Here is a 17,340-nt window from a genome sequence, read left to right on the forward strand (position 1 = left end):
ATATTTATACCCCACACATCTTACTGGGTTGCCCCAGCCACTCTGGGCAGGTTCCAACATATACAGTGGTACCTTGGGTTACATACGCTTCATGTTACAGACACTTCAGGTTACAGACTCCGCTAACCCAGAAATAGTACCTCGGGTTAAGAACTTTGCTTCAGGATGAGAACAGAAATCGTGCTCCGGCAGCGCGGCAGCAGCAGGAGGCCCCATTAGCTAAAGTGGTACCTCAGGTTAAGAACAGTTTCAGGTTAAGAACGGACCTCCAGAACGAATTAAGTACTTAACCCGAGGTACCACTGTATAAAAATGTAATAAAACACTGAACCTTTTTTTTTAAAAAAAAATCCCTATACAGACTGCTCAGGAGTCGAATAACTCCATACCCTCCAACATTTCTCCAATGAAAATAGGGAAAAGCAGGACATTCCAGAAAATCAGAAACTGGGATGGCTTCTCTAAATCAGGGACATCCCTGGAAAATAGGGACACATGGAGGGTCTGTAATGGGGGAGGCTGAAGGATACCTAGCAGCTGAAGAAAGGAAGAGTCTACCTCTGCCTTCTAAAGTCAGCCAGTCCTCTCTCTCTCAGCAACAGGATTATTCACACATTTAGTTCAAACTGTGTCCTGTGTCTCTCTGCCACCTTTTAGAACTCTGGCATTTTTCGTGTCTCAGTTCAAAAAACAAAAGAGCAATTATTCAGGCCACACCGATGGACAGGGTGGCTGCCTCATCTATTTCATCTGGCTTGGCAGAAGCAGAAATTTAGCAGGCGAAGCTTTTCCGAGTGTGGGAGATAAGGGACAGCGAAAAGTGTCACGTGCTGGGTTTAAGTTTCAGGCTGCTGTTCAAAGCACAGGGGGTGTCAGCTTTGCCACAGGTGTGGCCTTCCTGTGTGGCAGGAGGGCAGCTCCTCTCTTCCCTCTCCATCTTAAAAACGTTCTGGGAAACAGTTGCTTGCAGACAACCTGCTTACTGAGCATCTAGGGAGGGTAGATTATTTACTGTTCACTGAGCACTCATTCTGACTTCACTCTCAGGGTTTGCACACAATGGAATTTACTGTGTGTTTGCTGGTGTGTTAGAGTTAGAAGATCTCTCTCTCTCTCTCTCTCTCTCTCTCTCTCTCTCTCTCTCTCTCTCACACACACACACACACACACACACACACACACACACACACACACTTTTGATCCCTCAGTCAGAGGTGCCAACCTGAATAAAATACTGTATTGGGGAGGGGGTAAGTACCGTATTTTTCGCTCTATAAGACGCACCAGACCACAAGACGCACCTAGTTTTTGGAGGAGGAAAACAAGAAAAAAAATATTCTGAATCTCAGAAGCCAGAACAGCAAGAGGGATCGCTGCGCAGTGAAAGCAGTAATCCCTCTTGCTTCTTCTGGCTTCTGTGATAGCTGCGCAGCCTGCATTCGCTCCATAAGATGCACACACATTTCCCCTTACTTTTTAGGAGGGAAAAAGTGAGTCTTATAGAGCAATAAATACGGTAAGTCCTGCACCAAATAACTGATCACAAGCCTTGGCACTCACACACCATTTGAATGGCAATGCCCAATGCCCCCAGCCCCTCCAATATTTTATGGGGGGGTGTCAAAGAGATCTTGGCCCCTAGGAGTTGGCTCCTATGCCTCAGCTTTGCAGAAAACTGCACAAGCAATTTGCAATAGCCTGACTGTGGGCTTTTGCAGACTTCTTGGGTGGGGAATTTTCTTTTTTAAAAACAAACCCCAAGCACAGCTATCTATATGCACACCCTGTAGGTACTTAACTGGCACAATAGAATCAGCAAATGAGAAGGCAAGGACAAACACAAAAGGGATTGCCTACTGGTGTGCATGGGAAAGCCCAAAGTTTTGCTTCCTATACAAATGTAAATAGGTGCAGGGGTGGATTTTGATTAACAGCTAAATAAAGATCAAATGTGGACAAACTTTTACACTCCAAAAGCCTTACTTCTTCCCTCCAAAGGGTTCTACCCTCTCCTGTGTCTGTCAGAAGTGTGACCAGCCCAAGGTCACCCAGCAGCTGCATGTGGAGGAGCGGGGAAGCGAACCTGGTTCACCAGATTATGAGTCTGCTGCTCTTAACCACTACACCACACTGGCTCTCATGCGCTGTCTCTGACACTCATGCAAGCAGAAGCTTGAATGCTGCGAAAATGCAATATTCCTCAAGCGGAACCATTTCCCCCACCCACTGATTGCATAAAAGTCAGAGTTTTGATTTCCACGTTAAACAGTTCACCTTAAAATGTTCTAAGCCTTTGTTCAGAGAAGCAGTAAGGAAGTCAACCACTCCTCCATATTCAGGAATTCTGCCTCCTCACACCCATAGATACTTGGAGGGGGAGGCTGGCTGTGCTTACGCAACAGCACTGAGGGGTAGTAAGCACCCTGCACTTAATTCAGAAGCAGCCTACTTCCTTGGCAGCCACACACACACACACACACACACACACACACACACACGTGTGCAGAGGGAAAATGCACACCGTTTTGGGTGGCGTATAACATACTCCTCCAGAATATAATGCAGTAATGCTTTTCAGACTGTGTTCTGGAGAAAATTGGGGCATCCTATTGTTATGTAGCAAGCTTCCCTGAAAGAAAGCTGGCGTGCCATTACTGTGAAATTTACTGTGTATTTTGGAATGCTGTCTGTTCTTTATGCAGTTGGACACCTCTTGAGATATCCAAACCAAAGTCTTCATGATGGTTCCTGAGGTCAAGAAGCAGGTCAAGAAGCATGTTTGGATACAATGGGGTGCCATTTTAAATTAAGATGGAGGGCTGAATCTTTCGCACAGCACTGATTTTTTGGTTTCTTAGAATTCCCAAGCAATGCTGAGTAAGAACAGTGCTGGATTTATGTATAAGCTAAACAACCTTTAGCTCAGGGTCCCACTCTCTTGGGGGGCCCCAAAAAATTTAAAGGAAAAAAACACCTGGATGTACATTTCCAAAATACAAGATAAAAAACATATAAAATAAAACCTACATACAGCAACAGTGTTTTGTGTTGTGTAGGCTCCTATGATGTAAGTAATGGGCTGCTAGCCTGCTCCCTAAAATATCACTGGTTTGCTCATTTCTATATATAGGGTGCCTACATTCTGCATGGACTAGCTGCATGGCAACATGTGCAAATGGCTTTAGATACTTATTAGGTCCATAAATTACCATACAGCATATATTCAACACAAAAAACAGTGACAATTTGTTGTTGACAAAGGACAGCTGGACATATAAAGGACCCCATTACCTTCAGTAGCTTAGGGCCTCATCAAACCTAAATCTGGCCCTGAGTAAGAGGCACTTAGTATACCAATAAAAAGAGAATAATGAGGACATGCTACTTGGTTCTCTCTCTGATGGGGTCCAAGAGCCCTCCTGCCACCTTCCCAAGATTGCCCAACTTTGGGAAGGAGGCAGCAGAGCTCTGGCATTCTGACAGAAGCCTGGCACCTCCTTCCCAAAGCCCAGGAAGCTTCTGCCCTGTTTAGGGAGGGTGGTGCAATACTCAGGTGTGCACAATGTTGACCTTACACTGAACTTGCAAGCTGGCTCCTCTGGCCCTAACTGTTTCCGTTATGAAAAATTTCAACTCACACCACTGCACCTAGGAATCCTGCCTGTGCAAATTGCCGTTCCATCAGGATGGAAGAAAGCTGAGATACAGTGGACGCTCAGGTTGTGAATGTGATCTGTGCGGGAAGCACATTCGCAACCCGCAGCGCCGCAACATGCGGGTTGCGATTCGGTTCTTCTGCGCACACGCAAAGCGCAATTTAGCACTTCTGCGCATGCGCAAGCGCCGAAACCCAGAAGTAACCAGTTCCAGTACTTCTGGGTTCGGAGCGGTGCGCAACCCGAAATCACACAACCCAAAGCGTCTGTAACCCAAGGTATGAATGTATGACAGGCAACCCAACATCTCCAGGAATCTCTGGGGACAAGGAATTGCTATTAAAGCAGATATGACCTTGTAGCCTTTTTCACCCAACTGCTCCTTTCCTTTTGCATGCCTTCTTCTCCTACGTATAACTGGTGATACTGACCTGGTATGGAGAACCTTCGTCTTCTGCAGCAAGCGGGTGAAGAAAGAAACAAACAAGAAAAGAGAGCAGTGTCAGTAAAAGCAAACAACAGAGAGGCGTAGAATTGCAATCTGAATTTCCGCAATCTGAGACAGAAATACCCAATGTGGCATCCTCTAGACGTTGTGGAGGACACCTTCCATCATCCCTGATCATTGGCAGTGGCTGCTGGGATTTGCAGGCCACCAGGTTGGGGAGGCCTGCTCCAGGATACTGGGAGAGGTGCAAAGGACTTGATTCACGCTCATAGGCGTTTCGTGGCAAAGTTGTGCTGGTGGCACAGGGCGTCTCATTCATGCATTCAAGCAACCAGGCAGGTGACCGCCTGGCAACTTGACTGTGCGGAGGCAGCTTGGCACAGCAATCTATTTGTGTGACTGGCTCCCCGCATTGGGTTGATTTCAACAGTGCCTCTGCAAACCATGGGAGCTCATCAGCATGTTTTTAAACCACCCCAAACAGCACAGTGAGCCGCTTACGCAAATAGCTTTCCTGCAAGGAATTGCCTGCATTCGTGTTCAGAGAGTACCTGCTCAGCTGCTTGGATTTATGAACCAGGCTGGAATGTTTTACCTCCTATTCAGCAGTAATAACCTGGTTAAATCCATTATGCCTAGCGTGGGAGCAGCTGCCTCCCTGTTGAAGCTTCATGGGGTCCACTGATGAATGGAGCTATTGGTGGGCATAAGTCAGTGCAAGCCAAAAAGTCTTTTGTAACTGTGCCTTTTTTGTGGAGAAGCCACCCCTCTCGCAATCCAACGCACAGGCCTTTCTTCAAAATCAGGCCCGTGTCAGCAACTGGGAACACAGACCCCCCCCAATTGTTCCTATTTTCCAGGGACAGTCCCAGATTTTCAGAAGCCATCCCGATTTCTGATTTGATCCTGGAATGTCCCGCTTTCCCTTCGGACGTCTCTATTTTCATCAGAGAAATGTCAGAGGGTATGGAGTTATGCAACCGCAGAGTCCAGGAGATAAGAGACCACACAACCCTTAGAAGACATCTGAAGGCAGCCCTGTATAGGGAAGGTTTTTTTAATGTTTAATGTTTTACTATGTTTTTATATTTGTTGGAAGCCACCCAGAGGGGCTGGGGCAACTCAGTCAGAAGGGGGGGTATAGACAGTAAAATTATTATTATGATCTAATAGGGAGTCCCTATTTCGCTGGAGAAATGTTGGAAGGTTTGGGGATAGGGGTAGAGCTTCATTTCCAAGGGGAACAGTACCAGGGCTACCAAGCCTGACTGCTGAAATGCCCTCTTCTCCTTAGCTCCTTAAAGAAGCATCTGGGCACTCTGCCCCACCCTGTGTTTGGTGGAGAGCCTCTGGCTGCCCAACTGTTGGTGGACTCCAACTCCCAGCAACCTCAGCTTACAAGGCCAATTGGCATGGATCATGGGAGTTGTAGTGCTGCAAAACACCTCGATGGCTACAAGGTTCCCATCCCTGTTTTTAGATCAGCTGAGCATGGAGTTTAGAACAAGGAGAGGACTCAGAAAGGTGGAACTCTGGAACTCACCCTCCAGTGGTTAGCCAAAACCCAGGTTTCATCCTGGGCCTCTGCCAGACCTTTTGGCTTGGAAAAAACGCTCAACTGCCAGGGATAAACAATGCTCTCTCTGTGTATCTTGTTTTCTGAAAATTATCTTCACGTTTTAAAAAATACTGTTTGTGTCTTGGTTATGAGCTGCCCAGATCTTCTGTGTGAAGAAGAGCCTCTCCAAGTAAACGTGTCCATGGTCCCAAGAGATCGCAAACTTGCTTAATGTGCCTGAGCTCTGCAGAACCCATTTCTGTACATTGGGCCACAGATCGGTGGTGGAGCACATTCGTTGTTTACAGAAAGGCCCAGGCCCAGGCATCTTCTGACAGGGCTGGGAAATACTCCTGTCTGAAATCCCCGGAGGGCCACTGCTTGGTTAGAGCAGGTGATGCTGAGTTGGATAGGCCAGTGGTTTGAGTTGGTACAAGGCAGCATCCTGCATCTCACATGCTCCTTTCCATCACCAGTATGTAGCCACCTGGAGTTTAGATCTTCCAGAGTGAAAGCAATGGCTTATGGCAGGGGTGGCCAACTCCCAAGAGACTGTGATCTACTCACAGAGTTAAAAACTGGCAGTGATCTACCCCCTTTTTTAGGGTTCAGGTCAAAGTTGTTGAGCTTCTTTAGGGAGGAGGAAAGTGACGTTGAGCTTTTTTTTTAGGAAGGAAAACCCCATTTTTGGTGGTTCAGGTGCTGAGCTTTTTTTAGGAAAGAAAGCCCCATTTTTTAGGGGTGCAGGGCAAAGATGTTGAGCTTTTTCAGGGGAGCCAAAGTTTTTTAGCTTCTTTGGGGGGAGCCACTGATCTACCGGTGATCTACCACAGACACCCAGTGATCTACCGGTAGATCACGATCTGCCTGTTGGACATGCCTGACTTATGCATTAGCAAGGGGTCCCCAATCATGGAGACATTTGAAAACAGGTAAAAAATGTAGGTAACCACCCACACCCAGGGACCAAGCACACCTATTTTCCTGGCTACAACAGAGTCGCTTCTTTCAAGTCTAATTTAAGGGACTGTGTGGGCAGCACAGAAGGTCTCTGTGGGCACATCTTCACCCATGGGCACCACCTCTGGTTACCTCTGCATGAACATGGCTAGGAGTGAGTCCTGATTGTCAGGCAGCTGAGGATCCAACCCCCATGGCAGGTTGCCAGGAACAGACAAGACAAGGAAAAGTCCTTACCATCTGCATTTATTAAATATTCACAGAGAGAGGCTTGGGAGTGTGGCCTCTCGGATAATGGCGTTGCCCCAAGTGAAACCCCACCCCCTCCGTCTCTCCCACTTCCTCATGAGTCATCGCTATGGGTGCTGGAAACTGCCCTCTGCCTTTGAGCTCTTTGCTCTCCTACTTTCAAGGCCCACCGTGTTCTGGGAGAAAGGGGGGCGGGTCTTGAATGCTTTCTAAAGACACTGAGTCCATCAGCTGTTTCTCACCTAGTGCTGCTGCTGCTTCTTCTTCTTCTTCTTCTTCTTCTTCTTCTTCTTCTTCCTCCTCCTCCTCCTCCTCCTCCTCCTCCTCCTCTCCCATTATTTCCCAGCTTTCCCGCTCATCTGCCTCTGAGCTGTGATCTCCCTCAAAACTTCTGTTGTCATTCTGAACTGTCTCCTTCTTCTCTGGAAGGGTCAGGCTGGGGAGGTGGTCTGCACCATTCCTCCTCTGCCCAGTCCCTGACACTGATGGGAGTTTGTTGCAGAACTGCTCAGATGTTTTTGCATCATGGACATATCACCGCCACCAAAGTGTCTGCCTTTTAGTGGTTCCACCTGGATTTCAGATCAGTAAAAAATTACCTGTTGTGTACATCCACAATCACAAGTGGATTTTTGTGACAGGCTGTTTGTTATGTGACATTTCTGTGGGTGGGCTCCGTCGCCACACTGCTGCTTCCCTTTGTTCCTCACCTGAGCACAACCTAGCCTTTTTTGTTCCTTAGGGGATGCACAGCATGGAGAAAGTGGATGGAGAAAGCCCTCCCACTCCTTCTCTCATAATGAAGCTGAATGCTGGAAGATTCAGGACAAATAAAAATAAGTACTTCTTCATGCAGTGCATAGTTCAGCTACTGATCTTGCTCCCACAGGAGGCAGGGATGGCCACAAACCTGGATGGCTTTAAAAGAGGATTGGACAAATTCATGGAGGAAAGGGCCATGATCTATGATCTATGCACTGCCTTCCCCAGTTGGAGCCAGCAATGCTTCTGAATACCATCCACTGGAAACCACAGGAGAGGAGAGTGCACTTTTGGTCAAATCCTGCTTGCAGGTTTCCCACAGGGTGGCCACTGTGAGAACGGGATGCTTTGCCTGATCCAGCACACTCTTCTTCGATTTTTAAGTGTGTCTATTTCCACTTCTCCTGCCAACCTAGCAGTTTGAAAGCACGTCAAAGTGCAAGTAGATAAACTGGCGGGAAGGTAAACAGCGTTTCCGTGCGCTGCTCTGGTTCGCCAGAAGCGGCTTAGTCATGCTGGCCACATGACCTCCGGAAGCTGTACGCCGGCTCCCTCGGCCAATAAAGCGAGATGAGCGCCGCAACCCCAGAGTCGGCCACGACTGGACCTAATGGTCAGGGGTCCCTTTGCATTTACCTATTTCCACTTATTGCTGCTTACTAAAGACACGTCTGAATTTCAACAAGGCAGCTCAGAGGAAGTGTTCGCTCAGGACCTCTGCACAGTGCATGTATAATAATCCTATTATAATAATCCAACAATAATAATAATAATAATAATAATAATAATAATAATAATAATAATGCAGAGGTCTCGCAAAAGATACGTCAATCACACACTCATAAACACTATGTGTGATATAAAGCCTCCCAGTCTGGAAGCACGCAAGGTCTCATTTCAGAAATTAAGCCGTTGTGTGTTAAGACACCCCAATGTGCGCTGCGAGAAACTGCACTCGCGGGGCCCAACTGAGGTCTGGAACAGAGCCGACCACTGGCAAATTCCAGCTGCAGTTAAGCAACAACGCTGCTCACCCACCGTTCCGACTGTGAAAGTTTCCTGGCCACATAAACATAGCTGGAGGATGTGTTGCGGAAAGTTCCTTGGGAGGGAATCAGCCCGTGGAATAGGTAGATTCTGTCCTTCATGCCCTGCCTGTCCCTGTACAACAAGGGAGGCTATTGTCCAGAGAAGGAACTACCAAGGGCTGGAAGGCTGTTCACCTCTAGCAAGAGATACTGAGGAACATAGTCTTATTTTCCAGCTGCTTGGATGGAACCTTGAGCACAGAAAGAAACTCCAGCGATGAGCTTTCTTGCAATGCAGTTTGACAAGCAAGGTTTGTTATGGAGAGGATGGGGGGCAGCTGGCAGTTGCCTCTGCTTTCCATGTTGGGGCGCAGGGAGACGGTATTTCCTTTCCTTGGTTCTTAGTTTGCATTTCCCTTACAAAAGATTTCTGAATCTTTAAGTTGTTTAGCGTGTGTTTATGCAGTAAATCACTTATTTTTAAGCAGCTAATGTACTGTAGCAGCTAAGACTGTGAACTGGCCAGACTCCAGGCCGTGTCTCACCCCAGCCACAAACGCACTAGGTGGGGAAGGGTCAAAGCTGAGGGGTTCATAAAGAAGGCTGTAGCAGGTTCAAGCCCACGCATCTCCAGGTAGGGCTGGGAAGGATCCCTGCCTGAGAAGTTGCCAGTCAGCACCTACTGGTTTTCGCCAACCTGAAGGAAGTTGTAATTGAAAACGCCAATAGGGCACCAAATTGATGAAGGCTGACGTAGACTTTATTCAGCAGGGCGGACCAATCATCTGGCTTGATACAAGGCATTTGCCTATATCCCTAAACCACAAAATGCTCAGCTTCTAACTTCTATTCATCTGCAGTTTAGAGATTTTACCAGCCAACCTGACAGAGGTGTGGTTGTTTGGGGGGGGGGACAGGCTAAGGGATTGCTGATTTATAGCGTTGTATTCCTGAGTTGCTCTGTAATCAGAGTTCTTTGGCTGACGTCATTTGTACAAATAATAAAAAAAAGTTGTAAAACCAAGCCAATCAAATGTAACAGCTCCAGAACAGCCTTGGGTTACTGGGGTTTACAGGCATCTGAATAATTTTGAAATGTTCGGTATGCATCTTATCATACACATGCAGTGATTTTATAAATCGAGAACAGGAACCAGAAGGAAGGTTGTTTAGCTTCTCCCAAAAAGATGTAAAAATTTTTTTGTTGTTGTTCTCAAGGAAACAGTGTCTGGATTTTGTTTTTTTGCCAAAGAAGGTCTTTGCCATACAGTCTGTTACCTGTTTTCCTGCCTAACCCCTGCCTGTACCCCTGCTATCTCCAGCTGAATGATCTAAATCAGGAACGGGGAACATTGTACTCCAGATGTTGCTGAACTACAACTCCCATCAGCCCTAGCATGTATGGCCAATGGTCAGGGGTGATGGGATTGTAGTCCAGTGACTTCTGAAGAGCCATAGGTTCCTCACTCTTGGTCTAGATGGGCCAACATTCTGACTTGATATAAACCACTTTTGAATGTTCATACATATTCAAATGCTGCCACTGTGGACCTAAGGATATAAGAAAAGCCAAAGGCCTGTCTAGTCCGCACCCCAGGCCACCTGTCCTCTTCTTCTTCCCCCATCCTGGCCTGATAAGAAGAATTAAGACTCACCAGGGGATGATGTTTCTGACAGCTGGAACAGCAAGGCTGGAGTTGGTCTTCGTCGGCGGATCTGGAACGGATATCATATGGAGGATTTGTTAGTTTTGCAGAGGAATATGACACAGAAAAAGATGGGCAATGCAGTCTTTTTTTTTTTAAGGGTGAGGTTCTGAGAACACACCACTCCTGCCAATTTTGCCTGTACAAATTCACAAGCCAAGTACCCCAAGGTCTTCTCTGTGAGACAAGACTCTGAGCATTTTTGGGAGCTGCAACTAGGGCGCCATTCCTGGATTTGGGAATGAGCACTGGGACCACCAGGGATGTAGGTGGCACTGTGAGTTAAACCACAGAGCCTAGGGCTTGCCAATCAGAAGGTCGGCGGTTCGAATCCCCGCGACGGGGTGAGCTCCCGTTGCTTGGTCCCAGCTCCTGCCAACCTAGCAGTTCAAAAGCATGTCAAAGTGCAAGTAGATAAACAGGTACCGCTCTGGCGGGAAGGTGAACGGCGTTTCCGTGCGCTGCTCTGGTTCGCCAGAAGCGGCTTAGTCATGCTGGCCACATGACCCGGAAGCTGCATGCTGGCTCCCTCGGCCAATAAAGCGAGATGAGCGCCGCAACCCCAGAGTCGGCCACGACTGGACCAAATGGGCAGGGGTCCCTTGACCTTTACTTACTAGGACCACCAGTTTCACCCATGCCCTGTCCTCCTTCAGCCTTGTGGGCACAATTTAAGGTACTGCTTTTGGCTTGCCTCTCCTGTTCCTTCCACAGCCATAGAGGCAAATTAGGGTGCATTTGGACATGGGGGATCATAGAATCATAGCATTGTAGAATTGGAAGGGACCTTGAGGGTCATCTAGTCCAACCCTCTGCAATGCAGGAATCTTTTGCCCAACGTGGGTCTCGAACCTACGACCCTGAGCTTTAGAGTCTCCTGCTCTACCGACTGAGCTATAGAGGCTGCATTTGTCTCCCTAGCTGAAATGCCAGCACTTCTGTCCCCGTCCGTAACATTAGTTTCACATTGCATCACCTGCTGCATTACGAAACTGTGGCTTTTTGACCGATATACCACCCTGTTGCTCTACATTTCATTCCCACCGGAGGGCGTGGTGTGACTCAACAGCGGACGTCATCGAACACATCGTTGCCACACACCCCCTACCCTTCATGTGCATGTGCACTTCTGACCCCCCCCCCCGACTCACACACGGAAACAGCAGGAAGGACCTCTAAGCCAGAACCACCACCACCCCACATTTCATACTGCAATTTTCCAGGTTAACGGGGTTGCGGACAAAGCAATTAACAGGGAGATGAGTGCTAAATGTCAACTAGATTCTGCTAGATGGCCAGAAGTGGCCTTTACTTCATGTGGAAGAAGATGTAAAATGCAAAAAAATGATCAGGTAAGGAAACTGGGATAAAGTGCTGTTTTAACACAGCCCTAGGTAATCGCCAGAGGTGCCTGGATTTCAGGGATGCCTCCCTCAGCTACGTAAGGGGCTTGGGAAGAGAGCCCATGCCTGCATCTTGGGAGGAGGCAGCTGAATTGGCTGGCAAGAGCTCCCTGGCATCCCAGAGAACATGACTGGGGCCCTGCTGGTCTCCATTGGCTGCTCAGAGGGGAGGAAATAAAGACGCATCAGATGCGAATGAGGAAAGAAGCAGCCAGCTCAGCTCTTCATAATTCAATATATTATTGTTATGCTGCTCAGCATACGAGAAAGCCTTGGGGTGGGGAAGAGTCAGAAGGACTTTAATTTCCCTAGGAACACTTAAGGCCCCCCTCTAGGCATCCTTTCCCCTCCCTGTGCATTCTTCATTATTTGTGCTTGTGATGATATTGGGGCAGCCTAATAATAATAATAATAATAATAATAATAATATGCTACCCTGCTTATCTTGCCTGTGGCTGCAAAAGTTTTGGGGTGCTCACACTACAGTGGTACCTCAGGTTAAGTACTTAATTTGTTCCGGAGGTCTGTTCTTAACCTGAAACTGTTCTTAACCTGAGGTACCACTTTAGCTAATGGGGACTCCCGCTGCTGCCACGCTGCCGGAGCATGATTTCTGTTCTCATCCTGAAGCAAAGTTCTTAACCTGAAGCACTATTTCTGGGTTAGCGGAGTCTGTAACCTGAAGTGTATGTAACCTGAAACGTATGTAACCCAAGATACCACTGTTCTTCATTTTCCATCATTGCCTGTTTGGAAACTTCTTGCTGATATCCCATTACTCCTCGGGTACCTCTGTTTTATTGTATTCTGCAACATGTTTCTGACACAGTCATAGTGCATTATAGGGGGTGGATTTATTCTGCTTTCATTTGTTCCACGATTCTCCCCCAGTGCTGTTGCTGTCCGGAGGGGCTATAGCGTAACAAAAGCAAGACAGAAAGAAACTAGAACATCCGTAGTATGAAAAGTTATGGAATTTCATCAGGGAGTTACGGGATGTGCACCGATTGGACAGAAAGTATGTGAGTAGCTCTAATAAACTTTGCAGGAGCAGGGAGCTGGGTTGCGTGTGGCGACCCCAAGAGCATCATGAGAACAAATCATTGTGAATGTGCAACAAAGAATACTTCCTGGTGTTCTCCACCTTCTTATCAGCACATGTTTCTGTCATGGTGACTCTGGAGTCAGGTTCCTCATCTTCAGGGGTTAGGGGTGAAGACCCTGATGCAGAAGGGGAAGGGCATTCAGGGACAGCCCCAGACATAGGAGTCGACTCCTAGGAGCCAAGGTCCCTTTGGTCCCCCATAAAATATTTAAGGGGGCCGGAGCCCCCCAATGTTGATGGGTATTGCCCAGGGCCAGATTCAGGTTTGATGAGGCCCTAAGCTACTGAAGGTAATGGGGCCCTTCATATGTCCAGCTGTCCTTTGTCAACAACAAATTGTGGCTGTTTTTTGTGTTGAATATATGCTATACGGCAATTTATGGACCTAATAGGTATCTAAAGCCATTTGCACATGTTGCCATGCAACCTGTCCATGCAGAATGTAGGCACCCTATATATAGAAATGAGCAAACCGGTGATATTTTAGGGAGCAGGCTAGCAGGCGGGGCCCATTACTTACATCATAGGAGCCTACACAACACAAAAAACTGTTGCTGTATGTAGGTTTTATTTTACTTGTTTTTTATTTTGTAAATGTACATCCAAGGTTTTTTTTCTTTAATTTTTTGGGACCCCCAAGAGAGTGGGGACCTAAGCTATAGCTTGTTTAGCTTATACGTAAATCCGTCACTGGTATTGCCATTCAAATAATGTGTGTGTGCTGTGTCATTTGATCGATTACGCTGGGTGGGGCTTACCAGGGCCCCCCAATATTTTATCCATGAGCCTGTAGGGCCAGTATCTGTCCGCTGCCGCCCTCTCTCAAGGATGAGGCACTGCCATCATCTGACAGGATTCCATTGGCAAAGACCCAGGAAGACTGAAGGCTCGCTTCTCCACTGCAGTAAAGGTAAAGGACCCCTGGATGATTAAGTTCAGTCAAAGGCGACTATGGGGTTGCGGCACTCATCTCGCTTTCAGGCCGAGGGAGCCAGTGTTTGTCCACAGACAGCTTTCCGGGTCATGTGGCCAGCATGACTAAACCACTTCTGGCACAACGGAACACCGTGACAGAAACCAGAGCGCACGGAAACACTGTTTACCTTCTCGCCACAGCGATACCTATTTATCTATTTGCACTGGTGTGCTTTCAGACTGCTAGGTTGGCAGGAGCTGGAACAGAGAAAAGGGAGCTCACCCCGTTGCACGGATTTGAACTGCCAACCTTCTGATCGGCAAGCCTAAGAGGCTCAGTGGTTTCAGACTGAGCCTCTTGGGCTTGCCGCTCAGAAGGTTGGCGGTTCGAATCCGCACAATGGGGTGAGCTTCTGTTGCTCTGTCCCAGCTCCTGTCAACCTAGCAGTCCGAAACCACTGAGCCTCTTCTGATCGGCAAGCCTAAGAGGTTCAGTGGTTTCAGACTGAGCCTCTTGGGCTTGCCGCTCAGAAGGTTGGCGGTTCGAATCCGCACAACGGGGTGAGCTTCTGTTGCTCTGTCCCAGCTCCTGTCAACCTAGCAGTCCGAAACCACTGAGCCTCTTCTGATCGGCAAGCCTAAGAGGCTCAGTGGTTTAGACCACAGAGCCACCTGTGCCCCTTGGCCTGAAAGCGAGATGAGCACTGCAACCCCATAGTCACCTTTGACTGGACTTAACTGTCCAGGGGTCCTTTACCTTTACCTCCACTGCAGTAAGAGGTTATTGGAGAAGGCTGGACCCTTTAAAGCAGCACAGGTGATGTTAACCATGAAGCTGCACCCACTGCAAGAAGCATTTCATATTTACAATTTTGTGCAGCTGCACTCATGGAATGTATGCATATATAGCTGACAGCTTTGTGCATCTGACAATATCTTTTCTATAATCCATTCCCCGCTTACACCAGCTGCCATATATTGGTTAGTCTTCAGAGGTCCAAAATGATTCTCCTTTGCTTTGGTTGCCGTTAGTACCCCTCTGGAATTTGGAATTGGTTGCTACCAAGATTTAACACTCTCCTGAGATAGCTCAGTCAGCAGAGCATGAGAGTCTTAATCTCAGGGCCGTAAGTTTAAGCCCCACACTGGGCATTGCAGGGGGTTGGACTAGATGCCCCACGGTGTCCCTTCCAACTCTACAAGGCTGCGATTCTGTAATTCTTCCCCTGTTCTAGCCAATCCATGCTCTGTGTGTGTAAGAGAAAGGGAGATTCACTGCCTTTCAGACTAACCTACCTCACAAGGTGGTTGTGGAGAAAAAAGGTGGTCTATAAATGCAATCCACCAATGCTGTACAGAGCGTCAACACTGATACAGTTAAGTTCCACTGGTTTCCATGAGAAAGGTTTAAACATGTGCTTAACTCTCACACTCGAAAGCGCATCTTTCTTACTAGATCGTGGCCCTAGAAATTATAATAATTTCTGTAGCACTTTTAGTGTGCAAATTGCATTATGATTATGCATGTGTGGATGTGGGCGTGCATATCCTTACATACACAAACCCAAGAGATAGGCTGTAAGTATTTGCATTTTATGGATGGTGAACAGAGTTTGCAAGCTAGTGACTTATTTGCCCAATGCCACTCACAGAAAACCTCTGGTCGGAGGCTATGTGCACTATGTGGGCACGTGGAATTAACTAATTAGAGAGAGAGAGAGAGAAATCTGCATCTAGGTAACTCAAATTCTGGAAAAGCGGGCATCTGCAAACACACATATATTTGCTTATTTTGTATCACACATTCTCTTCAGTTGGTCACAGGGAGGAGCAAAGAGTAGAGAGCAGATGCTCCACCCCCTGATCTCTGGAGATCCTGTTTTTAAGAGCCCTGTTTCTGATTTCAGAGTTTCCACCAGGACTTGTCCTCACACTTCCACTGAGAAGTTTCCAAAGCCATAAGGACCAGAAACCATAGTTGTAAAAAACAAAAAAACTGGCCAAAAGTTAAAATTTTCAAAGTGTTGATTTCTTCGCTGTGTGTGTGTGTGTGTGTGTGTGTGTGTGTGAGTGATTGCATGGTTTAAGTGTGAAATTGCAGAAAGCGCAAAGGCAAGTGTGAAAAGCAGGGATTTGCATCTGATGTGAGAATTTGCTCACTGGAGTAAAAATAAATGCATGAAAAGAAAGTTTGGACGCACACCGAATGTGGGGTGTGCAGGAATGTGCACTTAAATGGCCATCGTAGGGGAAAAGTGCCTACTTTTTATAAATAAGCTTGGATTCAGGGGTGGTTGTGCAAGAAGAGCAAACAGTGCACATCTGGGCTTGTATGTGCACCTGTGGAAGGAGGAAATAAAGTGCATTTCAAATGCATTAACTGTATTTTCCTGGTTGGGTTCATTAGTTCATTTTGGTCTTGCATTCACAGGTGTTACTTGCATGCAAGTCACTGAAATCCCTACGTAAATACACAATGCTTCAAATACTAAATTCTCTTACTTAGCTGGTTCATACACCCCGCTCTTCAACAGGTTTCTGGGAAGGCTTACGCAAAGTTAAAACGGCAATGATGCAAATTACAAGAAAACTCTTAACACGTTTTTAAAAAAGGAGCACTAAAATGCTCACAGCAGAAAAGAGTGGAAGCCACACACATTCGATATAAGAAATATGCATCGTACAAAGGGCATTTCATAGACGCGCTTAACCTGAGGACTCGGAAATAAGTCCCACAGATTTCAGCAAGTCTTCCTTCCCTGTAATATATATTTTTGAGACCGAAGTTTCCCGTCTCTCTCTGTGTGTGTTAGAACATGAAGCACATTGGATGTGCTTATTTGCATTGCAAGCTGAAAGATTGCCTGCGAGAGACTCCGGCAAATCAGTGCTAGCTCGCACTTCCCAGCAACTTGATCCCGAAGTCCCAAGCCGCCTCTGCCGCCCCCCTGACCCTAACCCTCGTCCCCCTTACCATTTCCACCGCTCTGGGGTCCAGCTGGCTAGGGGGAGCAGGCACAGAGAACTGGATCTTCTTCCTCTCCTTCGGGTCCATTGTAGCAGAGCCCGTGTCTTCTTCCAGCCTACGCCAAGGAAGACGCCCCCCACTCACTCTGCCCCTCTTGTGAAGGATGGGGATGGGGGTCTCTGGATCTCTTGCCAGCCCCCTTCTGGATCCAGCTCCCTGGGAGAGACGGACCCCCTTCAACAGCAGCAGCAGCAGCAGAGGTGCCCGGTGCCAACTTCCCTCTCTGCGAAAGGCAACTGAGGGTAGCTGAGCTCAAACCTCATTCCTGCTGCGTTGGGGAACTGTGTAGGTAGAGACGCGAGGGCAGGAGGAGGCAGGGAAGAGAGGAGGTGGGAGGGGGTGGGGAGAGGAGGGGAGGGGCAGCTGGCTGCTCTCCAGCGGCAATCTGAATTATTTAATCCTCTTCTCCCAAGGCAGGTGGGCACCAGGAGGACTCAGCCTCTTAACAAGCCCTCGGCTGGGTGCCCATTAAAAGGACGCCAGTCAAAGGATGCCAACTGCCCGCCTTCAGCTGTGTGTGTG

General features: G+C 47.6%; 1 protein-coding gene across 1 annotated transcript in view; it reads right to left on the reverse strand.

The window, feature by feature from the left end:
* PPP1R1B (protein phosphatase 1 regulatory inhibitor subunit 1B) overlaps positions 1 to 17,140 on the reverse strand; it is a 50,454-nt gene extending 33,314 nt beyond the window's left edge. Inside the window, exons 1-3 of the mRNA XM_053361430.1 lie at positions 16,765 to 17,140; positions 10,317 to 10,377; positions 4,088 to 4,110 (exon numbers count right to left, since the gene is read on the reverse strand). Coding sequence (XP_053217405.1) covers positions 4,088 to 4,110; positions 10,317 to 10,377; positions 16,765 to 16,845 — 165 coding nt within the window. The 5' untranslated portion in view covers positions 16,846 to 17,140. The remainder of the gene's footprint in view (positions 1 to 4,087; positions 4,111 to 10,316; positions 10,378 to 16,764) is intronic.
* Positions 17,141 to 17,340: the final 200 nt, after the last annotated feature.

The sequence above is a fragment of the Podarcis raffonei genome, chromosome 13 (genome assembly GCF_027172205.1).
Source record: "Podarcis raffonei isolate rPodRaf1 chromosome 13, rPodRaf1.pri, whole genome shotgun sequence".
NCBI lineage: Eukaryota > Metazoa > Chordata > Lepidosauria > Squamata > Lacertidae > Podarcis > Podarcis raffonei.